The sequence below is a fragment of the Wolffia australiana genome, chromosome 3, assembly GCF_029677425.1.
Source record: "Wolffia australiana isolate 7733 chromosome 3, ASM2967742v1".
NCBI classification, from domain to species: Eukaryota; Viridiplantae; Streptophyta; class Magnoliopsida; order Alismatales; family Araceae; genus Wolffia; species Wolffia australiana.
The window spans coordinates 3,983,009-4,008,679 of record NC_135837.1 but is presented as its reverse complement, the minus strand read 5'-3'; the positions used below and the strand labels follow the sequence as shown (position 1 = coordinate 4,008,679).

The following is a 25,671-nucleotide window of genomic DNA, read 5'->3' as shown; positions in this document are numbered from 1 at the left end:
TTAATTTCCATTAAATTATCAGTAAATTCAGCCTTAAATAATCGAAGGTAATTAATAGGATTTTGGATAAGTGATTCAACAAATGAAATGAAGAAAAATTCACAAAAAGACTTGAACAGTGTTACAAACTATGTTTATCTTCATGTCATAAAAAATACAAGTCCTAAATACATAATTTGACTTGTTCAGCATATGGTCAAACTAAGTAGCATTTTAATATATCTTAAGCTCCTATTTAATCTTCACACACAATCAGTGAACTACTTGACTGAGGGCCTATTGTTCTTTGATCAAAACACATATCGAGACATGCATCACTTTGAACATTCATCAAAACACACATTAGAGCATTGTGCTAAAAATGCCCTTAAAGGTTAATCTTCACTATTGATAGATGACATAATTTTCTTTGAAATTAGAAAAAAATTGTTCTGTGAAATATACATTTATTGTTATCACTAAGTGTAATTAGTGAGTCGTTTGATTTAACTCGTTAACTGTTTGAACTTATAGCCAAATCTTTTGTACACCTTGACAAATATACTGCAAGGATATTGTGAAGTAAAAATATAATGAGTGGATTTTATTTTGAGATTTAGCAAAGTACTTAGTAGAGGTAAAATTATTAGTTTATTGCATAATGATAGTAAAAAAAACAATTTACTTGAAGTATTAATATTGATTGCCGTTGTTGGTTTGAAATACTTGAAAGATATATTGAGACATTTAAAAACATGTTTTTGATTGAAAATTCCTTTGAGATTGGTGTATCACAGTGAAGGAAAAAATTCATTACCACATAGATGGAAATTGATATGGGATAGAGTTTGAGAATTCATGTTATGAGTGATTAGAGATTACATTAAGATTAATCATCATATTGGTTGAGAGTAGTTAATGTGGTTGAATTAGATATGTCCCAATAATGTATATGTTTTTTGAGACTCGGAGAGTGTGCGATGGTTCTTGGAACTTCTGAACTGGAAATAAATCTAAGGTTGGAGAAACTGATATCCCGGAGAAGATTCTGGGAATTTTTTTTTGACATGTCCCAATATTGGATTGGGTTTGCATTTTTTCTTTATATGTTATGCTTCTTGTAGGTACTAGTAGTAAAGTGATGCCTAAGCAAAGGTATGTTGTATGTGTTTGGTTATCATGCTAGGGATTGAAGCACAAACCAATTTAAAATTCAGGGGAATGTGAAGATAAATTCACAATTCATCTCTAAAACAAAGTAAATTTAAATTACATTGTGGGGAACTTGTTCCACTCTTGAGTTGCCCCTTAGGAGAATGTCTCGAAGACATTCACATGCCAGACCTCTTGAGATATTCATGCAATTTAAGGACTGCTGGGTCTTCTCTACTTATTCTTTAGATCTTCTTGGAGATTTTGTTGATTTCCTCACCTTTAAGATTTTATTGTTAAATGAGGGAAGAATGTTAGAAATAAGAAGGGGCCCCTAAAATGGCTACTCCTTATTTATACTTATTTTGAACTGTATAACAGTCCGTATTAGTAAATTACATCTTCCAACATCCTTTAATCTTATGGTGTGACACTCTATGCACATATATCAGTATATTCAATAACTTTAAATGTTGAATTACATTTATTGAAAAACTTATTAATTAATGATATCAACATATAGAATAATAAGTAAAGGATTGATTTAACCCAATTGAGCTATTAAATTTTTAGGTCGTGCGGTTCCAAATTGCATCTCATGCTCTAGAATATAATGAGTAGTGTTTTAACTCTCTAATGGAACCTTTACTATGATTGGTCAACATAAATGTACAACCCTTCATCTACGCGAGACTAGCGAATGGCATAGAGTATGGTTCATTGTCAAACCTTAATCCATCATTCAGTCAATACTGATGTGTAATCCATCATTCAGTCACTGGATAATACATTTACCATTATCCCTAGTACAATGTCCATGAATTTGGTGCATCTTCTTCTTTGAGTCATTCTCCTCTTCTACAGAGGGCCGGCGATCCTCTCTTCACCACTTAGTCATTTTCATGTACTTATTATGATATCTGGGCTGAGGTGTGTTTGATCCCATGGTTAGGGAGTTTTACGTCATATTTAAAACATGACCATCCATACAAAAGATGTCCTTGCCACAGGTTAATGGAACGCTTACACAAACATAACACGAAACAACCTTAGTGTCTCCACACTAATGGGTTGGGAATTTTGGGGCTTTGATTGACATGATCCAAACTTGATTGTGTAGCAAAATATTGAATAAAAAACCAATCTTAAAACCATAACAAAGAAATACAAAAAAATCACCTGAGCATTGATCACATCAATGATTTATTGGTTCCTCAAGTGAGCATCTTTAAGCTATTCAGATGTCCAAACTTTAGGTAAGAGTTAGGTCCTTTCTAAAAACTTAATAGATTAGTGTATGATGATGCAAAAAAAGATTAATGTATTTACCTATAATAAAATTATACTAAAATAATTAGAAAAAGATTTAAATTAATAATTATATATATTATAAACACCACGATAAATATAAAAGTGAATGAACGAGAGAGAGATTGAGAGAGAGAGAGAGGAAGGAGAGTTTGAGAGAGAGATAGAGATACAAATAGAGAGAGAAAGAGGGCAAGAGAAATCGAAGGAGAAAGAGAGATCAAGAGAGAGAGAGATTGAGAGAGAAAGAGATTGAGAGAGAAAGAGATTGAGAGAGAAAGAGAGGTGGAGAGAGAGAGATTGAGAGAAAAAAGAGATGGAGAGAGAAAGAGAGACCTAACATCCCGTGTGACGGGGCCGTGTGATGTGTGGCGGAATTGTGTCAGATTATCTCAGAACCCAGGGACACGTGATGACAGGAAAGACGTGACAAACATTAAGTCATAGTTTCATACATCAGCAATTGTCATCCATCCCGTCCCGCCCATCCATCCGGTATAAAACATGTCATTCCCTACCCAAAACTCGCTAAATTTGATAAAAGACAGAAATTATTTCTCAGTTTATATTTACAAGAAAACGAATAAATCTGTGTAAATCGAATACGCCTAGCGAGCGCAGATAACAGCCAATAAAAAATAATATGAATAATAACAGAAGAGACTAACACTGTCATTCACTGTTTCTGACCTCAGCGGATCTCATCCGATGGCGCCTTGAGCCTGGCCGGCGTTGACTTTTCAACGGCTTCGGCGCCTTAGGCGGCGGCCTCACCGGCATTGACCTTATGAATTTCTCCAGCGGCGGGGGAATGGGAGGCAGCGGCGGCGGCCGTGGTGGCGGCGGCGCCATGCTCTCTAGCAGGTCCCGGTGGTAAGTCTGCGGCAACGATACTAAAAAGTCAACGCTGGGAAAAGTAAAAGGTTGACTTTAATAGGTCGTACCTGGACAACGAAGTTGCGGCGCTCGCAGTCCAAGAACATGTTGACCCCCCAGTCCACGGCTGCGGTCAACCGGTCACGTACCATGGCAAAACTGAGCTGGTCTCTGGAAGTGAACCGGTCAACCTCGTTGAACCAGAGGCAGGTGAAGAGGTTTGTGATGGGTATGTGCTCTCGGATGATGACGCAGCCCTCCGGCACGTCTGCCAGCGTAATATAGAATAAGTATATTATTAATAAGTATATTATTCATTTTATTTGATTTACCGCTGGTGATGGGAAGCTTAGCGAGGGAGTAATGGGTCAACCCCTCGTTGGTGTAGAACTGAATCTGGGAGTCGATGGAGGCGTTGTCATACTTTCCCGCTGCCTTGTTCGCCTCCGCTTCTTCGAAGACGTCGAAGCGCTTGTAGTGCCTTGAGATGGCAAATGTGGCCTTCTTCCTCCACAGAAATCTGTATTTCAAAATAACTTTTTAAAATTATTAAACCATTTTGAGAAGATAATTGATTCACTGATGTAGTTTTCTTGGAGAATAATTACTTTTTCAAAATGTGAAGACATAGAAAGCGACGGAGATAGATCGACAGAGAGGAGAGGGAGAGATAGATCACCTTTCAAGTATTTGATACGGATCAACGACAAGCTGGAGCTTTCCATCGATCCAGAGAGAGTATCTTGCGTTGGGGAAGATCCGGTGCAATAGAAGCTTCGGAATCTACAGAAACCGTCAAAGTGTCTCCCATTGTAATTACAATTTCCTACATAATGCGATAGATTACGTATTTTAAATTGAAGAAGGGTACCTTTCCGGTGCGTCTTGGATCAATATAGGGAATGTTTCGCACTACAACGATCCTCCATAAACCAATTTTGTTGGAGCTGCTCCAGGTGGTGGAGTTTTTTAGGAAGGTTTCAGTCTCTTCATCCACAAACATGTAAAAGCACACCGTCTCCAGTGAAATTTTGTGGATGTTCTTGGGTTGTTGCATGACGTCATAATTCCCTGGAGAATAGAGATCATAAGAAATTAGATGTGTTTCCATAAATTTGATTACTAAAAATGATAGAGAGCTGTCGTTGGCACCAAAAATGGCAGATGCGACAACCACATTGTGGCATTGCTCCATTTCAAGAAGATCGCTGCCGTCGATGTCAAATCCACTATCTTTCCCGGGACTTTTACCTTTAGCAAATCTGGAATAACATGACATATTTAGTCGTCATTTTTCAATAATTATTTATTTTATCAACTTATGACTTAGTAACGAATCATGTTTTCAGGGCTTCAATTCTCATGGTAATTTTGTAATTTTTAACTCAGTCGTTTTTCATTGCGTAAAAAATGTGCAAGGTATGTGTAAGATCGCAGAATGGAAGCAAGAAATTAGTAAATAAAGATGTGTAAGATCTGAATAAATAGATTGTCCGATTATAATACTTGATAATGCGTGAAATCCTTTTTTTCAAGAAAGATATGAATGATGGCGCTTAATATGATTAAATACAAAAAGAAAAAGAAGCATTCATTCAATTTAACTTGTTCTATGATTTTGTCATGCATAAAAGATGGTAGCCATACCCACAGTGAACGGTCATCGATTCCTTGACATGGAAGGTCTCGTTCCGCTGTTCTAAAGAAGGATGGCCCCCAAACGAAGAACCACCCCTGGATCCATTAATTGGCAAATCCTCCTCATAGAAGAACGTCAAATTCTTCAATACAGGAGATACTGATGGTGTAGAAGGCATGAAGGCTATAGCTTGTTCCACAGGAACGTAACAAACAGGGCATGCTGAAATTTGAAAAAAAATGGAACCCAGAAAGATCATCAAATCATCAAATGGAACAATAAAAAAGGTTAAAAAATGGATTCACAAGAATGTTTTAGAGCACTTACGACGAGGACCTGTGCGCTTTCTATCAACTGGAGGAGGCGGAAAAGAGAAGCCTTCACAAGGATGTTTTGAAGGTAAGGGGGTTGAAGGAACATAGGGTAGAAGAGATTGAGATGCGTTGACCTCAACAGTTTTGTAGTTATTGGGAGGGCTATGAATATTTGAGCTTATTCGATCTCTCTGTGAGATAAAAATATTTTTTGGGGGTAAAAGTGTAATTGAGGGACGACTAGCTAGGGAAAATAGGGCATCATGGGCTGTATCAGAAATTTCAGAAACATCTCCGCCTGAAAAAAACACAGACAATTTCTGGTACGATTTAGATGTGATCTAAAAATATATATTTACTGGGAGCAAAAATTTAAAGAGGAAGTATGTCATCTTATACTCATTATCCAGATATCTTCGTCCATTAAATGCCAGAATCTTGCTTTCAACGACTTGAATATCACGAAATTTTTTTCATCGTGTCCCCGTTATCCAAATATCTTCGCCCATTCAAAATCAGAATCTTGCTTTCAACGAGTTGAATATCAAGAAAAAAAAATCATCATATCCTCATTATCCAGATATCTTCGTCCATTCAATACCAGAATCTTGTTTTCAACGAATTGAATACCACGGAATTTTTTTAATCGTATCAACATTATCCAGATATCTTCGTCCATTCAATATCAGAATCTTGTTTTCAACGAGCCGAATATCACGGCAAAATTTTTCATCGTATCCCCATTATCCAGATATCTTCATCCATTCAATATCAGAATCTTGTTTTCCACGAGCCGAATATCACGGCCAAAATTTCCCTCACGTGGACGAGATTAATCGACATTCCAAAAAAAAAAGAGAGATCCAGAGAGCCTTTTCATCATCCCTTTTGCATCCAAAAAAGAAAATTAGGGGGGACAAAACCCGTGACCAGACCTTTCTCGTCAATTACCAATCTAAAAACGCAATCTGACATTCCAGAGAATCTGAACACGTCACGAAACCAGAAAACCAATCGATCGACAGCCAAAACAGCGGAAACAATAACATCACGCCCCAAACTAACGAATTAAAAAAAAAGAAAGAAAACGATACAGAGAAGATGAAAAAGAAGACCGCACCTCGCCTGAAAACAAGCACGCCGGCAGTCAGAATCATGAGCGCGCCGACGGACGCCAGAAACGCGAGAAATCGTCCGATCCGAATCGGGAAGCAGAGCCTGCAGATCCAATACGGCACCTTCTCTTTCCCGGCGGAGATCGACATCCGCTGGTTCTTCCGGCCGTTCCCCGGCGCCTGCTGCCCGAGAAACCTCGCATCGATCGCCAAATACTGACTCGCCAGCGATCCGCAGCTCGCAGATCGCAGCCCCAACGCGCTTCCGCTCATCGTCCTCCTCCTCTCATCCCCCTCCAATTCAAACTTCTCCTGCTGTCCAATCCACTCCGATCCTCCTCGTCGCAGATCTGCATCCCACTGCCAATCCCCAGCAGCCAACGCCCCGCGTAAGAACCAACTCGTGGCCTCCGCCGTATATATATTTTTCTCCCTTTTTTTCCTTTCTTTTTTCTTTTTTTACCGGCCTGACATAACAATTAACAACCTTCGTTTTATCTGTTTTATCTTCCCTTTAAAAGCCCTTTTAAATGGGTAATTATTCGCCTTTCTGAGCGTCAGACGTACGTACGGGCACGCGCTGGAGATTTCCTCTCTGACTTGTTATTCACGACTCACGGGCGTGACGCAGCCAATAGTAAATTATTAATGACGTAATTTAAAATTTTTAGTTAAATATTTACGGAAATTTTCTACTATTTTTTTCCGGACTAGCACATTAGTGACATTACTAAAGTGCACGATCGTCCCATGTCGCATTTTTCTGGGTCTTCTTGTTCCCAGCAGGAAACATCCTGTTGGGAAATGGGCGCGGAATGCGGACGGGACGGTAATTTCGTCTGTGGATGAAAAAATTGTCCCGTCCAGGACTTCCGACGATTGACGGGACGAAGAATCGTTCGCCTGTCCCCAAACGGGACGATTGCTTCGTCCATGGACGAAATAGCCGTCCCGTCTGGGACCTTGGACCGGGGACGGGACGGTAATTTCATCCTGTGGGAGTATAGTATAAGCCTGACAGGTCCACCTGCCTGATTCACGTGCTGCATCGCGTGTCAATTTCTGAGTGGTCTAATGCTGACGCACGTTCTTTTACTTCGCCGGACGTTGAATGGGACGAGAATTTTTTGGACAGGACAGTTTCGGACGGGACGGGACGTAGATGAAAAAATGGGACGGGTCGAACCCAGGACGGGACAATTTAGACGAAACTCTAATAATTGGGGTGTAGGATGGGACAAACTTCATCAGTACGGTCCATCGTCCACGTCCCGGACGATCCAGAGTGCACCCCTGGCGTCCCGATTCTGGATGACATCGAGAATGGAAAAGGATAGACGTTCTGATTCAGAGAAAATTTAAAATTTACAAAATAACCATAAAAATGAAATTTTAGCAAATCAATCACGTGTCCCGTCCAATGCCTGTGAACATGATGGTTTTCTCATCCGGGGATGATAAAACCACCGTGTCCTTCTGGCTGACAAATTGCGCCCCCAGAACCAAAAAACCATCCAGTCCGCGTCCGTGCACTATACTAGTAGATTAACCGTCCCATCTGGAACCGTCCCCGAAATTTTAGCACAATTTAATTTGAAATTCTTGAGAAATTTAAATCAGTATTCAAGTTAAGTCAGTATTCAAATTCTTGAGAAAGTACAATTTAATTTGAAATTTTAGCACAGAAAATTCCAGAAAAACCAAAAAAGGAAAATTTTCATCCGCCTGCCACTCAACGCCTCAGGACAGGACAAATTTTCAGCCTGGGATGACTCCAGACTTGTCCGGGTCCTCGCATTTTTATATTATTAATCATAAGAAATATTTAGCCTTGGGATTAAATACTTTGTTTAAATATAGTAGCAGATGAGTGACGCGGCCAACCTAACGTCATAAAAACGTGCGGTATTTAAAGAGTTTGTTTAAAATATTTTATGAAGATTAAAAAGTATTTTTTTCCTGCAGTCAAAACGGAGAGCACGAGCGCGAAATTACCTTGTCGACGGCTTCTTCTTCCCCGCGGGAGGCAGTTGCAGACGGCGGTGGAGCGAGGAAATTCCATCGTCGGCGGGAAGGAATCATGCGGCGGAGATCTTCTTTCAATCTTCAGATCCGATCCCGATCTGATCAGTATTGACTGATCGCCGTCAGATTTATGCAGTGACTGATCGGTAATGACTGATCGACGTCGGATTTGTGGAACGGCGGATTTAATCTGATAGGTAATGATTGATGAACGTCGGATTTGTAGAACGGCGGATTCAATCTGATCGGTAATGATTGATCTACGTCGGATTTGTAAAACGGCGGATTCAATCGGATCGGTAAAGACTGATCAGCGTCGGATTTGTAGATTGGCGGATTCAATCTGATCGGTAATGATTGATCGACGTCGGATGTGTAGAACGGCGGATTTAATCTGATCGGTAATGATTGATGAACGTCAGATTTGTAGAACGGCGGTTTCAATCTGATCGGTACTGACTGATCGACGTCGGATTTGTAGAACGCCGGATTCAATCTGATCGGTATTGACTGATCGGCGTCGGATTTGTTGAACGGCAGATTCAATCGGATCTGTGGATCATGATTTCCGCGTCCGTTGGATCTCTCCCGCCGTGAGAATCTCTGTTCTACTCTCTATTCCTGATGATCTTGAAATCAGAGAACAATCACATCTCATCTCCTTTCTAACAATCTCCTTTCGCTCCGAAGATTGGAATGCATAATCCGATCTTGCGGAGGATTTCAATTGGTCGGTTCTTGCAGATAACGGAGGATCAGCCCTTCAACCGCTATTCGTAGGGGCGATCGGACAAGGACTGGCCAACAGAAATCGTCGGCAGCGATCGAGATTTTCAACCTGGGCGATTCTACCTTGCCCCAGCCAATCCGACACTCCGATCATATAACCGCGGTAAAATATGTTTGTTCTTGGAATTTGAGCTATTATTATTGTGCTTAGGATCGGATCAGATCGGACCCTGACCGATCCGAGCGCCCCGGCTGTATGATTTGATCCGTCCGATCGTGATCGATCGGTCAGACCGATTGGGTCGGATCACTCATGCTCGATCATGATCCGATTGTAGACCTCAACCGATCATGGAGATGTAATCATGAGATGATCATCAGTTGGGTATCTAAAAGAGGTACTTCTCTTCTTAATAGTTACCCAGGCCGTGATCACAATTCTGATCAGGACGTATAGTTCGGGACGTCGACGATGGACGGAACGCAAGAAGATAGTCCCGTCTGACGTCCGGAATCAGTCCAGGGACACGGACGGGATGGTCTTTTCGTCCTGGGACGAAAAAATCATCCCGTTCACGTCCCTGCACCATAATTGTAGGCCTCAACCGATCATGGAGGTGTGATCATAAGATGATCATCAGTTGGGTATTGAAAAGCAAGCGATATCTCTTCTTAATATTTACGCAGGGCGTGATCACAATTCTGATCAAGTGTGGATCAGATCAGATCAGATGGGTATTTAAACGCTATAGCTTATAGCAAGGGTGCTACTTCTCTTAACATTTACGCAGGGTGCGATCACAATCTGATCAGATCAGATGAGTATCTACAAGCTATAGCTCACAGCAAGGGCGCTACTTGACTTCTTAACATTCACGCTTGATGTGATCACAGTCTGATCAAACACGAATCTGATCAGATCAGATGAGTATCTAAAAGCTATATAGCTCACAGCAAGGGCACAACTTATCATTTAGACATAGCTTATTGCAAGGGTATTACTTCTTTTCTTAACATTTAGACATGAAATTGATCTCCAACACCTTTCAATATAGATGCCACCAATCTAAGTTTCAGAGTTGAAAATCTTGACGAATTTACCTCGATCTCCGTCTCACAAAAACTTGGGCGGCGGGGGCCGGCCCCCGTCCTCGGATGCGGAGATCTTGAATTTTTGCATCCAATGAAGCAGGCGGTTCTTGTGTTCTTGGCAGGCGGCAGTCTGAACAACGCCCAGGCTTCCGTCACGGTACACGGCGGATTGGAACTGCTCCAACACCCCCACAATCTGCCAGAACTCCGGCCGCCTCTCCGGCATCACTGACCAGCAGCTCTCAATCAGTCCCCGCAGCGGCGGCGGGCAGCCAACAGGAATCGCCGGTCTCAGATTCTGCACCAACAAACAACGGTGGATCAATGACGGATGACGGATGACGGGCGACAGAAGACGTTAGATAGAACGAGACCAAATGGTAATTCTATCAGTCATCCACTGCGGAGTCCAGTCCAAGTTGCTGAATGGGAATAATGACAAAAAGATGGGAGGAAGATTGTGATCCTAGAGCAAAAATCACCAGCAACCATTGACGAGACGCTACAGGATGAACGGTGCAAAGGGACGATGACAACAGGGAATATAGCAGATGAAAGATTGTCGTCCGTCCCCGAGCCTTGGATGTTCAGGGACGGATGACAGAATAGGATTAGACACTATGGAGGGTTTGACAGACGATGAAATAGTCAACACTGGCCAAGGTTGACATTTAGGTCGTGGTCAACAATCGTTGACATTGACCTTGCCATCGGTTACTACCCAAAAATTTAAATGACAATGACGGTTAACGTAGACGTCTAACTTAACAATAACATTAACATCAATGTTAATGCCGATCGTTTATATGAACTGAAATATTAACGATCATCGACCAATCTCAACTAGGCATGGTTGTTCTGTTCTGTTCGTTTGAAACGAGCAAAAAATTCGCACAAAAGAACCGCACAGGGCCTTGTTCTTTGTTCTGTTCTTTTTTTTTTAAACGAACAAAATTCGCACATTCGCACAAAATTAGAACAAAATTCGCACAAAGCGAACAAAAGAACCGCACACGGGCCTGTGCGATGTTCTGTTTGAATTCTTTTTTGTTCTGTTCGGTTTTCCGAACGAACAATTCGCACAAAAGAACAGAACGACCACGTCTAATCTCAACCGGGGTGGATGACGTTGATGAGTAGTGAAAGAAGGCGTTGGTTACCTTGTCAACGACGGCGAAGGCGGCCTGGATGGGGGTCATATCGTCGAAGGGGACGCGGCCGGAGAGCATCTCCCAGAGGAGGAGGCCGAAGCTGTAGACGTCGACTTTGTGGCCGTAGATCTTGTGCTTGATCATCTCGGGGGCCATCCAACGGTAGGTGCCGGGGTCCTCGGTGAGGGCCTCGCAGCGGGTTTCCTCGCAGGCGATGCCGAAGTCGGCGATCTTGGGGACGCCATCGTCGTCGAAGAGGACGTTCTCGGGTTTGAGGTCGCGGTGGACGACGCCCTGCGAGTGGACGTACTCCATGCCGCGGGCAATGCCCAGCGCGATGGCGACGAGGCGGTCGAGGGCCAGCGGCTCTTCCTTGAGCTTGTGCAGCGCCGTCCTCAGCGAACCCCCGCCCAGGTACTCGGTGATGATGCAGAACACCGACGGCGCCCTGCACGCCGCCACCATCTGCCCACCGCCCGCAATACATCTCTCAAGAATGATGAGGAAGATGATGATGATGATGCTGATGATGATGATTATGATGATGATTATGATGATGATTATGATGATGATGAACTATATGAAGAATAAGAAAAGATGATGAGGATGGGGATGGATACGGGGATGACGATGATGATGTTGTTGTTGTTGTTGATGATGATGATGAAGCTAGCAGAAGAAGAAGAAGGAGATGACGTTGTTGATGATGATGAAACTAGAAGAAGAAGACCAAAAAGATGAAGTTGATGATGATGATGAAGCTGGAAGAAGAATACCAAGAAGATAGAAAAAGATGATGATGATGATGATGCTAGAACAAGAAGACCGAGAAGAAGAGGAAAAGGATGATGATGAAGCTAAAAGAAGATCAAGAATAAGAAGAAAATGATGATGATGAAGAAGAAGAAGTTGATGAAGCGAGAAGAAGATCGAGAATAAGAAGATGATGATGATGACACGATGATGATGATGAAGAAGCTAGAAGAATAAGAAGATGATGATGATGATGATGATGAGGAAACTAGAAGAAGAAGAAGATGATGATGATGATGATGATGATGATGATGATGGAGGAAGAAGAAGAAGATGATGAAGGAGAACAAAAAGGGAAAAAAGGGCCTAATGATCGCGCAGTACCTTGATCACATTGCGATGATGGAAATGGGAAAGGTGGGTGACCTCGCGGTTGAACTGCTTCTCAAGGCGAGCAGCGAGGCCAGGATTCTCCCCTTCATCCGGCTGGGAGATCACCTTCACGGCAACAGTCAAGTTCTTATAAATCCCATGGTACACCTTGCTGTGCGCCCCGGAGGCGAACTTGTGCCCCAGATAGAGCTGCGAGAGGTCCCCCCGCCACTCCTCCCTCCACTCCCCCTCCTCGCTCTTCGCCGGACTCGCCTGCTTCCTCGGCAGCGGCGTCGAGAATCGCCTCCTCTCCGACCTCGCCTCTTTGAAAGCTTCAGAGAGCGCCGTGGCGGGGAGAGGCGACGTGGCCCTCTCCAGAGGCCTGCTGTGGCTGGACCTTTGCAGGGACTTGGCGACGGGCCTTGTCTCTGAGTCTACGCCGCACGCGCGGGAGCCGCAGGAAAGGCATTCCGAGGCTTCTTCTCTTTGTCCGCGGAGCGAGGTCTGCCGAACGGGGTGGATGGCGGGGATCTTGGAAGGGTCTACGCGGCGGCAGACGGTGGTGGAGAACATCGGTCGCCTCACCCAGGAGTAGTACTCTTCTTCCATTCTCTTCGTTCTCTGCGTTGATTTCCTGCTCTTGTATGTCACATCCTGTTCGTTTTGTCCTGTGATCAAAGAAAAAGATGTTGATTATGCGGGGTTGTTCGTGCTCGGATGCCTGTTGTTCAAGGAAATTCGAGAGAATTGTTCGGAAGAGATCGAATCGGGAGAGAAGGGGAGGAGATCTTGTTCTTCGACTGATAAATCCTTTTTTTGCGGAGGGAAATTCGAGAAAGTGATCCTGTTCCTCGACTGATGATCCTCGTCCGAGGATCACGAGAAAGATCTCCTGCGATGGAGTCCAATTTGTACTCGAATTGATTTGTATGAGCTTTTAGGAGAATATTTGATCGCGAGAGAACTAAAAGAAATTCGAATCGGTGATCTTCTTCCTCGACTGATTCTTTATGCGAGAATAAAATCGCGTGAATTCTTCGAAGGAGATCAAATCGAGAGAGAAGTGTAGAGAATTCGAGAAGGCGATCTTGCTCTCGACTGAGGATTGTCGTTCGACCTTCGCGGGGAAGATCGCTTGAGATCAGACGGAGGAATTCTTTTGGACTCTAGGTTGTTCGAGCTCGAATAAATCCGAATGGATTGTCTGCAGAAAGTCAAAGTCTGAGAGAAGTGAAAAGAAATTGGAGAAGGCGATCTTGCTCCTCCGCTGGTGATTCTCGTCCAAGAATCGGGAGAAAGTTCTGCTGCAATCGAACGGAGGAATTCTTTTTTAGGCTAGGCAGTTCGTTCTCGAACAATATTTGTTTGAATTCTTCGGAGAAAATCAAATCGCGAGAGAACTGGAAGGAAATTCGAGAAGGTGATCTTGCTCCTCGACTGGTGATCCTCGGGCGACCATCGCGACAAGGATCCGCTGCGATCTAACGGAGGAATCCCCTATTACGCTCGGTTATTCGTGCGGTAATAAAGTCGTTTGAATTTTTCTCAGAAGAATAAATAACGAGAGAAATAGGGAGAAATTCGAGCAGATGATCTCATTCCTCGGCTGACAATTCTCGTCCAAGTACCGCGAGAAGACGGAGGAATTACTTTTACGCAAGGTTCATCGCCAAATGCGTGCTGCTAACATAAATCAGATTGAATTCTACGGAGAAAGTCAAATCACGCGACAACTGCAAGAAAAATCGAGAAGGAGATCCTGCTCCTCGCCAGATGACTCTCGTCCAAGAACCGCGAGATCTCCAGCGATCCAAAGCAGAAATTCCTTTCCTACGCACAGTTGTTTGACCTAGAATTCACGCGGTTGAAATAAAATTCGAACGAATCCTTCGGAGAAAGTTAAATCACGAGAAAACTGGAGAGAAGTTCGAGAGGACGATCTCGTCCCTCGACTGACGACTCTCGTCCAAGCATCCGCGACAACGATAGCCAATAAACAAACGCAGAAATCCTTCTCACGCAAGGTTTTTCGTCCTCAAAAGCGTGCGGTTGGAAAAAATTGCTTGAATTCTTCAGACTTGATCAAATCACGAGAAACAAATCACCGCAGAAATCATCGCCCAGCAAGAGAAAAGAAAAAAAGAAACAAGCGCGCGAGAGTCGATCTACGAACGGAGGACGATCCAAGCTTCCTTCTCCGCTTCAGGAAGGAATCGGCGACTCCGAATCTGAGCCTCCGATCGCGAATTTCTACTCCAAAACCGATCTTCAAACCGCGGTCAACGCTCCGTTCTTGCGGTTCCCGCCTTTTCTGCCAGACAACGAACTCCTCTCCGCAACAACTCCGCCAGCGATTTCCCCAACCTCTCTCTTCTAAAGATTGCCGCACCAGAGAACCAGGACAACCTCTCTCTCTCTCTCTCTATTTATATATTTCTCTGCGAGAGGGACAGTTGCGATGCGATGATTGGCTAAGAGGAATATTAAAATTCGAGAAAACCCCCGTAGAAGAAATATATCGACAACTGAGAAAATAAAAGGGAGTAATTCCAATGGGAGGAGCGGGGAAGGTGTATTTCGAAAATTAGCAGATTCCGGGCTTGACCGGATCGAATGAACGGTGGATGATGGCGATGACCGGATGTGGGTCCCGCAATAAGAGTCTGATGTCCGTGGAGCTTCCCACGTGTCAAACAGAGAGCCGCACGTGAGAATATACAAATAGCTTTTTTCCTCTCTTGAACGATGGATTTCTTTATTTTCAAAATAAAAATCTTATACTTGGTTTATCTTTTCTCCCATTTGAGGGTGATCTTTTGCCTAGAATAAATGAAATTTATTTATTCAATTTTTTTTACTCATTATAAGATTTTTCTATGATACTATGAGCCCCAAAAGTCGCGTCGCCACTTGGCTTAGGGTTTCCCAGTCAATGGGGCTTCCCACATGTCAAACGGAGAGCCGCACATGAGAATATACAAATAGCTTTTTCCTCTGGACCCTGCTACACGGGCAACCGGTTGCCCCAAAGGAATATTGGGCAACCGGGACACGTGGAAAAAAAGACTCCTTAACCTCATTTCTCATTTACCAAATTTTTTTTTGGCGCTCCTCTTCTTTCGCGCTCTCTCTCGCCCCTTTCATTTTCCTATATTCTGTCTCTCTTCCCGGCGACCCTCCGGCGATCCTCCCGGCGACCCTCCGGCAATCCTCCAAGATTCTCAAGATTCCAGAAAGCCCCGTTAGCACATACAATCCGAATCCGCCAACAATCCAACACCACGGCCATTCCGTGAACGCATTCAAGCCGTCCTCCCTGATCGATCCGATGAACCCGTCTATGCATGATTTTCGCCTCAACGTCACGTTCTCCGCCCCTTCCAGCCACTTCAACTCTGCGGGTTTCCATGGATGTTTACTAAGATGCATGCATGGATGGATAGTTTCAAAGATGCATGGATGGATGGCTAGATTGTTACGAAGATGCGAGGATGGATGGATAGAAAATTACGAATATGGCAGATTTGAATGGATGGTCCGGGAGCTCTCCAATTTGACTCGAAAGGGCAGAATTCTGACCAGCTTCCAACAGTCTAGAAATCTTAACATGGACATCCTCAAAGCGTTGAGACAGTTGGGCGTCTTCCAATAATTTTGACATTTGGTCAAAGAATTTGTCTGATATCACCCTCAGTTGACTTTCACTAGGTTGTATTGCCAGATTCTGTTCTTCGGGTATGTCAGATTTGTAACCATTAATACGAGCAGATACTATCGTATTATATGGTTTGAAAAAAGATTTTCCCTCTTCATTTGAGCCCTCTTGGTCAATGCGTGTGCTCAGGCCGACACCCCTCACTTCAACAATCCACGTGTCGAACCCTCGAGTAGCCATGCTTCGTGCAAATGAAGCCTGAAAGACGAAAAAGAAATGAGAGGAAATGAGCCTAAGCTACCCAAGATGACCAACATCTGAGAAACACAACTAAGTTACCACGAAATTAATGCAAACTATTTATGCAATAAGATGGATGAGGAAATAGAAAAATAAAAAACATTACCTCTCTCTATTTGGCTTTAAAACAGTCGTCGGTTTCATCTTTCCAGTAATCACTAACCTGGGTCCGCAACTTCAAGACTTCATGGCTTTCTTGAGAAAGGCGAGACTGCTCTTGAACTACCTACAGAATAGGTGTTGACGGAGTTGACCAAGAGACAATCAAACTGTTTTACACGTTCTGGCGTTGTGCCCTTGCTGCCCGCAGCTAGAGCAAGTGATACCCCTCTGCTTATTTTTTCTTTGCAGCTGCTCTGCCATGCTTATGTAGCGCTTGTTCCCTATTTTGGGTCGTCCTTTGCAACAAGCTTTCAACGGATTTCTAACAATATCTTCCTCTAAATCAGATAACACACGGTGCAATGTCTGTAGGTTTCTTTCAATAGTTTCGCCCAAAACAATCATTGATGCCTTGTAGAACTGAAATGTGCTCTCGGTTCCAATTGAATGGTGTAAAATGGGCTTCGTCAGAGCTGTTAGTTCAGACAGACATTGACCTTCGGTCATTCCTTGTGTAGCCGTGACTTCAGAGTTGGGTCGCGTAGCCAATGCAGTATCGATGAAGACAAACTGAATATCCACAGTTTCACAGACCTTTTTCCAGCGTCGATTAAACATTGAGACATGGCATGATAATATGTTATTGTGGCGAAAACAACACAACATGTGTTTGCATACAATACCAAGCCAAATCGCCTTCCTACACGAGCACGTACTTTGCTCAACGGAGCCAATGGATATCCTCACAACACGAAATTTGTTTGGAAAGTCTTTGTGACTGATTAGGAAATATCCCTGATCTTTGGAATCATATGCAACACAGGTATATGAAAGCGACATTCCTGATTCAACTTTGAGAAGAACCTGGGCATAATTTGTCAGTATTTGAAGAGCGTCATTAATTAGAGGATCCATTGATGCTGGGGCAAACTTGGTGGAAAGCCTAGCTTAGGACAACTTCTCTCGCGATCGTGTTTCAACTACATCGAAACCATCAATAATGCGCAAGAGAGAGGAATTCGACAATAACGAGGATTTGATCTAACAGTTGACCATCTCCTGCCGTTGTGTAGAAGACACACCTGCGACGAAGTTGTTATGGGTGTAGGCGAATGCCCACTGCTTCGTTTTTTCCTCGAGAACTCGAAGATAGGATTCTGCCGCTTGCCATTTTGACTTCAATGTTGAAAATTCCATCTCGAATTCATCAACATCTTCAATGGAGCCGACCCTCCAGAAATCATTCATGAATCCGCTGAGATTGGCCCTCAAAGGCTAGCTAGAGCACGAGTGATATTCTGGGAAATGTGGAATCTGCACAGTAGATGGATTGTACTGGGCCAAATGTCCTTAATAGCTCGGGCCAATTCCATATCGCCATCTGTAAACAAGACGATGGGATCGAGATTTGTATATGATTGAAATTGTTGAAGAGCCCAAGAGTAGGAGTCAAATTGCTCGTTGGACAAAAGACAACCAACAGTCAATACTGTCAAACCATGGTTATCGATCACTGTGAACGGCACTAGAGGCATGCCAAAGCGATTCGTCTTGTATGTAGCATCGATTTCTAAAATATCGTTGAACTGCACATACTTTGCTTTGCCATTAGCTGAAATCCAGAAAACTCTCTCCAAGCGAAGTGTGTCATCGTTCGATTGGAAATTGAAGGACCAACCATGATTGGACTTCTCTTTCAATAGTTTGACAAAATCGTTAGTCTCGCGAGCTCTACTAGAAGATTTTTGTAACAAATTCTATACGTCTCTTATTGTCCACGTAACTAGAACATCTGGGAAATGCTCCTGCTCTATCAATGTCTTGATTTGAGAGCACCTGAGCATGCCAAGTTCGTTTAACTCCAGCATTTTTGTTTTCACTTCGTCCGGAATGAAGCGATTTTGCGGCATTTGGGACAATTCAACTTCAGTAAAAAGATCGTGATTGTGCTGATTATTTATCTGATACACTTCATAGACGCCCGAGGCTTGATTTAACCGCATCTTAATTACGAATGGACATTGACATTTCAATGTCCTCTTCTCTCTTTGGAACTCTGTAGAAACTGAGGACTGCTTCATCGATGCCTGAGCACCGCGAAAACAAAGAAACCTAATGAATTTCAAGTGCTTCGAACTCTTCTGACCAAGGGGGGAGTTGGCGTACTCGGTACACTTCTCACGTGCTTGCTCGAGTGTTTCAAAGACATCTCCAACGGATACTTTCTGAGTTTCTACAGAAGCCGAAATCAAGTTTCTACAACTGTTCAAACTCCTTAGAACACCACTAGATGATGCAGGCCAAGCATGAGCAATTGACGATTCGACGACGGGAGCACCATCTAATACTCCAGTGCTAGCACTTGCGTCTTCAGATATCGTAGCAACCCCAGCTTCAGCACCCTTCATTGCCGAAAATCAATTTGTAGGGTTTCCTATATTCTCTCTTCATGTCCCTCATAGATAGATAGATAGATAGATAAAGAGAGAAAGAAGAAGCAGAAGAAGACGAAGAATAAGAAGAAGAAGACGATGGTGAAGATAAAGAAGCAGACGATGAAGAGGAAGAAGACAGACAAGTCAAAGAAAAGAAACAAAAAGTGGAACCACCATCAAGCGATAACAAGAAGGAATGTATGAATTCAAGAGTTTAGAAAAGGGAAAGAAGAAGTAAATGTGTATATACTTGAAGCCCAGATTAACATTCCATAGTCACCAAGAGTCTAAGTGGACCATCAAAGACCTAAGCTAACCTTCTTCAATGACTTTTGATATTTGACACTACAATTAAGGGAACAAGAATACAAAATGGGTATTACTATGGTTCAGTTCATGCTCTATCGAATGATTGACAAAATACTGGCTTCTATCAAACATAACATAGTTGATCCATGTTTTATCTGTTACAAAACTTTCTGATTATAAATACATATCATGTAGTGTTAGGTCATGGAGGATACTTAGTAGGGTTTAAGCTAACTAATGGGCCCGAGGCCTTGTACTCTGTAATAGCCTAACCCTAGGAGATATTAATAAAAATAACTACTTCAGGCCCAACATGGGCCGCCTAACTTCCCACTAAGGGCCCATTAAGGGCCCATTAGTGTAGGCGATAGGGCCCATATATTAGGCCCAGTAGGGCCTAATATATGTTGGGCCTGACCACAGTCAGGCCCAACTCTCCAACGGTTGAAACCAGCCGTTGGAGAGTCCAGCTGCTTTAAAAGCATTTGGACCTCTCATTTCAAACAGTCATATATTCAAAATATATGACCATTGGAAACAGGGAATATTCCTTAGGAATATTCCCTTTCTAACAAGTGAAGTTTTTCTTCTATAAAAGGGGGCCCAGTTCAGCAATAAAAATTATTCCTTCTTGCCCCAAATTCTTCTCTCTTCTTTTTTCTCTTTCCATTAATCACATGTAGCATGGCATCAATGTAAATCCGCAAATCCATTTTCATGTTGCAAGTTTATGTAATGACTTTTAATCATGTTTGCCTAAGATTGTAGCCCCATTTCACCAAATTATCTCTTTCCACATATACATTCTTGTACTTGAAGAAAAAGGCGAGCAGGGTAAAGATACAAAGGAAAAAAAAGAATTTTTTAGACAAAGAATAAAAAATAGCACAAGCGAGGGCTCAGTTTCGAGATGAATATATCTACAGTCTCCGTCAACTCAGTGAAATCAGCACTAAAGAAAGCATTCATACAAAGCAGTGTGAAAGAGCAGGCAAACATTGAAAGCAATGAAGCTGTAGTGTGTGCAATATTAGCTCAATGTTCTGTCACACTCTTTGTCCTATGGGTGAGGAACCGCCCAGAAGGCATGTTCCAGCAATGTACTATCATGTTCATATGAATGCATTTTTTTCTTAAAAAAAAGATAGATAAATGGATAGATAGATAGATAGATGGATAGATCGCGTTTCCTAGTTGCCCGTGTAGCAGGGTCTACCCGGGCAACCGGTTGCCCCAAAGGAATCTTGGAGAGATAGATAGATGGAGAGATTGCGGAAAACGCGGAGGAAGTAGGGTCCTGCCTGGACTCGTCTTTCCTGGTGCGTCATCACGTTTCCTAGTAGCCGTGTCTCAGTGTTGATGGTCGGGGCGGCGATTGTGTTCGCTAACGGGGCTTTCGAGAATCTTGATTTTAATTTTCGCAGATGAGCTAAGAGACAACCCATTGAAATAGAATAAGAAACAACACATTGAAATAGAAATAGAGATGGGAAAAACTACACCTTGAATCTACGTGGGGACCTGCGGATTTCTCGTCAGAAATCTGCTTCAGAGTGGGTTTCAACACGTCTGCCGCACATCTGTGCGAGAAAACACGGTTGAAAAATAACAATCGGAGATCGATTTAGAAGAAAGCTCAAGAAAATGATACAAATTTTACAAAGGAATCGTTGATGAGCTACCGAAGCTGAAAATTAGATGCCGATAGAGGGGCTTCAGCGGCGATCAACAGTGGCGGAGCGTTGAGCGGAAGAGAGAGCGCGAAAGAAGAGAGAGAGAATATAGGAAAATGAAAGGGGCAAGAGAGAGCGCGAAAGAAGAGGAGCGCCAAAAAAATTTTTGGTAAATGAGAAATGAGGTTAAGGAGTCTTTTTTTCCGCGTGTCCCGGTTGCCCAAGATTCCTTGGTGGCAACCGGTTGCCCGGGTAGCTGGATCCTTTTCCTCTCTTGAAAGATGGATTTATTTATTTTCAAAATAAAAATCTTATACTTCATTTATCTTTTCTCCCATTAGAGGATAATCTTTTTTCCTGATATAAAAAAAGTTTATTTATTCAATTTTTTACTCGTAATAAGATTTTTTATGATACTCTGAACCCCGAAAGTCATGTCGCCACATGGCTTAGGGTTTCCCATTCAACATCGCATACAAATTTGAAGATGCACCAAAAAAAACAAAATCATTGTTCAATCCGTGTGCTGTGTCAGCTTGATGGAATGTGGTCCAACCTTGAGAAAATGATTGAAATCTTTATGGCCTTATATGAATTCCAAAATTAGGAAACTTTGGGAACTCTGATAATTAAAATGTTCATTAAAAATACTTAAAAATATAATAGCTGATAATTTGATCTCATAAAGTTATGAAAAAGGTCATCCCAAACTATCCTAGCATAAAAGACAAAATACTCCTGGAAGACTGGAATGATATAAATGCACCTAAAAGGAGTTGTGATCATATGAGAATGATATATCTTGAAGCTCCACTACCATAGTTATGGCACTCATCCTCATGACAATGATCATTGTCATAGTCATTGTAGGGACCAACGATAGTTTGATACTAACAATTCAACTTGCTGTAGTAGTCGCTAGATTCCACGACACAGACAAGTCAGGAAGAAAAAGGAGAAAAGAAAATAAATCCCACTAATTAATTAGGGGTAGATTCCACCTTATTTAAAGAGAATATATGTATGAGATCCTCCTTAAGATTTAGGACCCACTCATGTTAAGAATCAGAACAATAAAAAAACCTAAATCAAAATACTTCAGTTATCATGTGACATAATTTAGATATTTTGTGATAGTCTTCAACACTCCTTCTTTACTGGGCTCTGATATTATCAATACCTAGACTGTCAAAAAGTATAAGGGGAAGGTACTATGTGATGGAAGTATATGTGTGTCCAATAAGCTAATCACACATTCCATATCTGGTTCCATTTTCATTGATAGAACATATTCATTATAGTGCAAGTGTGATGCTTATAATGAAGTCCATAAATATATGATTAGACTTAGTGAATTATGATGAGATCGTAATACAAAGATCTCTAGTCTCTAAGTATGTGTTCTACATATTCCTATTCAAAAGATACTCAAGAAGGAAATCGAAGTATACGGATAGAATTGCACTATCTAGCCTCTTTCATATGATGAGTATGGCCGGTCTCGTAGCCATTAGTGTGGAGACATTACGGATAGATAATGGGTGCTCTTTAGTGGAAATATTTCATTGAATTGATCCGTATGAATCCTTGAATGGTATTATACCAAACTGTGAATAAGGTTGATTCACATCACGGTTGTGTAAGCGGTCCTTAGACCTGAGACACCAAAGATGTCTTTTTTGAGTTCTATGCCTTGATTCATCCATGGAAAACAAGATTCCATGGATGCAGGCGCATGTTAATCGATTCGTAATCGATCTCTAAACATACATCAAATGTACCTTGTGGAGAACTTGTTCCACCCTTGTCTTTGCTGCTTTGACATTGTTTTGAAGCTGTTCACGTGTCCACCCACTAGAAGTGATCGCTTAGCACTTGGATCTCCACCTTGTATTCTTCTACTCTTCTTGAAAATCTTGAAAATTTTCTCACCATGAAGACACTCTCCTTAGTTTTTTTTTTTTGGCAAAAAACACGGTGCCGGGTACGTCCAACCCCAGGGTTGTGCCCGTAGACCGATCCATCCGTGCCCTGGACGCCACCCAGGGGGTTTTTATTTATAAAGTGGAGTATTTTTCAATGTTTTTAGGCGTGGAGCGAGTGTATATATCCTAATTACACTCGGATCCCACTCGTTCACGCCCATATTTGAGGAAAAGAAAAAATACATGAATGAAACCTCGCAAGCGCTCAGGGAAGTGTGCTTGCTGTCGTCCTGCCCGTGCCACTCCGCGATGATAATGTAGTGCGGGAGGTGTCCTCTCCGTCGTCAGGTGGGATCGAGGGAGTTCGTGGTGACGCACTAGTCAATGCGAGCGCTGTCCCTACCTCTAGCTCCAGCGTTCCATGTAATCCTCCAGTCCCGCGGGCCTGGCGTCGCGAGGATGCGCCGTGTGCGGAGGGTGGGCATGCCAAGACGATCGAGGCGATAGCACCCACGAGCCGTGGGGGGGAGCGCCTGCCAAGAATGAAAAAGAGAGGAGGGAGTGCGTGCGTGTACCGTGTGGTTGGCGAGGGCATCTGCTGTCTGGTTGCCCTCTCGCAGCTGGTGACAAAAGCAGGCTATGCGGAAACGACACCGCATGATGTCTTTCCACGCACGGCTTAGTCGCCATTGGGAGCATGTACCTGTATGAAACATATCGACCAATATCTGTGAGTCTGATTCCACGACGATGTTGTGAAGGTTTCGTTCCTCACAGAGGAGTAGACCATCACGCATCGCCATAGCCTCAGCTACTGTATTAGTTTGTATGCCATAAAAGGAAGAAAAAGCAAAGAGTATACTCCCCGTATGGTCTCTGAGGATACCTCCCCCCCCCCCTGCTGGCCCCGGATTCCCTTTGGCCGCACCGTCCACATTCAGTTTGAGAGTGCCTATTGACGGTGGGAGCCAATAAACACCTCGATATTGGATGCAGGTGGCAACGGGGGTCACCGGGATGCCAATGGAGCAGAGGAGGTCTCTCGCGAGTGCTGATCGGTCGTCTCGAGGGGGAAGTAGAGATTGGATGCGTCGAAGCCACAGCTGAACTCGACGCATGATGTCCACGACGCGCATGGGCGTACTTATAACATGCAAATTAATATACTTAATTACTGAATTATACATTCTATTTATGTGTTTTAATGGTCATATTTGCATGTTATCATGATAAAATACATTGAAATCAGTTAACATGTCGTTTTTCTATTATTTCATATTTTTTATCATTTTTTACATGGAATTTGACATTGTTTCAGTGAAGAAATATTTTTACATGATTTTATTTGCTTGGTTTAAGGTCAGTAAATCATCTCTGATTTTCTGAATTTTCCCATATTTTTATGAATTTTTCTGAATTTTTCTGACCATTATTTAGGCAATAAATGATTTTTATTTGGTTAATTAATATATTGATTATTTGTTTTGTATTTTTAATGGATTTTATATGAATATCACGTCATTCGCGAAATTGGGCGAATGAAGGATATATTAATTAAATAAGAAAGGAGAGAAGAGAGGAGAGAGATAAGAAAAGTCAAATAGAGTGATTAAAAGAGAGAGAAAAGCGGAAGAGAGAGGAGAGAGAGTAGAGCGGCTAGAGAGGAGAGAGAAGAAAAGATATTTAATAGGAGGAGAGAGATTTGAAAAGTCAGAAAGTGCGGCCGACGCGGACAACGAGGGTGTCGTGTCCCGAAACACGGAAAGCGAGAAAATCAAGCCCAGCCAATAGGAAATTCCGATTTTTTTAGAGAAAATAAAAGAGATCCAACGGCCCACATTTGATCTCACTAAAACTGCGATATCTTGAGATCTACAACTCCGATTGGGCTGAAATTTTGAGGGCAGGTTCGTCTTTTCCTCCTCTACAATCTGGACGGTTGGATCTTTAAATAGAGGTCAGAAAAAAAGGCGAAATTCACTTTTGGAGGCTCTCCCCAAGCAATTGGCCAGGAAGGACACAGGAGGCATTCTGGAAGTCGTCAGATCTGGATCTCTTTATCAAATTTGTAAGTTTCTGAATTGTATTTGATCATCTTCTAGAACGATTCGAAAACGCCTTGGCATGGGTGAAATGTACATGCCCTAGATTCATGTTTTGAATGCATCAGCACTTCTTTTTGATTTGGATTTGAGATCTGACTTTTGATAATTAATTCTTAATCATTTTAGGACATTTCTGCTTCATTATATTTTTAATTTAGGGTCGAATTGGGGCTTTTCCCAATTTCTTCACTTTCTCTCTCTAGGTTAATTTGATTTGTTTCTCTCTCTAGATTTCGGTTTTTATTGTTTAGGAATTTAATTTAATATATAAAAAACCCAAAAATAAAATTTGAACCGAAAATTCATCCATTTTGAACTCCAATTCAAAACTCACTTTCTTGATTATTAATTTCCCAATTTTAATTCTGAAAATTATTATAAATTTTATTAAATTGGGAAATTAATAATTTATATTTTTATGAGCTTAAAATAATAATAATATTCTTATCTGGAATTATCTGACCGAAATCAAAATTAAGTTTTACTTAATTTTGATTATTTTAAGAATATTATTTAATATTAATTGAATTAAATATTGCAAAATTCAAAATTACTTGACTTGATTCATAAAAATTGTTTGAAAATTCTGAATTGTTGCCTCCTTGCGGATCGACCCCTTGCTTGCTCTATATTCTTATTTAGTAATTAAGGGAATTATAAAT

General features: G+C 42.1%; 2 protein-coding genes and 1 long non-coding RNA gene across 4 annotated transcripts; 1 reads left to right on the top strand and 2 right to left on the bottom strand.

Annotated features, from left to right (window-relative positions):
* Nucleotides 1-2,949: 2,949 nt before the first annotated feature.
* On the bottom strand, nt 2,950-6,764 carry LOC144700680 (putative hexosyltransferase MUCI70). The gene is made up of 9 exons (XM_078572151.1): nt 6,389-6,764; nt 5,282-5,566; nt 4,963-5,176; nt 4,468-4,577; nt 4,187-4,386; nt 3,995-4,098; nt 3,648-3,835; nt 3,384-3,583; nt 2,950-3,318 (listed from the first exon to the last, which is right to left on the bottom strand). The coding sequence occupies exons 1-9, from the start codon at nt 6,654-6,656 to the stop codon at nt 3,112-3,114; spliced, it is 1,776 nt and encodes a 591-aa protein (XP_078428277.1). The 5' UTR covers nt 6,657-6,764; the 3' UTR covers nt 2,950-3,111.
* Nucleotides 6,765-8,363: 1,599 nt separating this feature from the next.
* Nucleotides 8,364-13,201, top strand: LOC144700679 (uncharacterized). The gene is made up of 3 exons (XR_013580825.1): nt 8,364-9,001; nt 9,099-9,300; nt 9,929-13,201. It is a non-coding gene; the product is annotated as an uncharacterized LOC144700679 (long non-coding RNA).
* Nucleotides 10,063-14,915, bottom strand: LOC144700677 (Protein kinase superfamily protein). Of its 2 annotated transcripts, none has more exons than XM_078572150.1 (4): nt 13,623-14,915; nt 12,518-13,173; nt 11,390-11,845; nt 10,063-10,527 (listed from the first exon to the last, which is right to left on the bottom strand). In XM_078572150.1, the coding sequence occupies exons 2-4, from the start codon at nt 13,112-13,114 to the stop codon at nt 10,252-10,254; spliced, it is 1,329 nt and encodes a 442-aa protein (XP_078428276.1). In that variant the 5' UTR covers nt 13,115-13,173; nt 13,623-14,915; the 3' UTR covers nt 10,063-10,251. The 2 variants fall into 2 exon arrangements, with proteins under 2 accessions (XP_078428276.1, XP_078428275.1); XM_078572149.1 differs by having other exon boundaries at nt 14,679-14,915.
* Between the last annotated feature and the right edge of the window lie 10,756 nt (nt 14,916-25,671).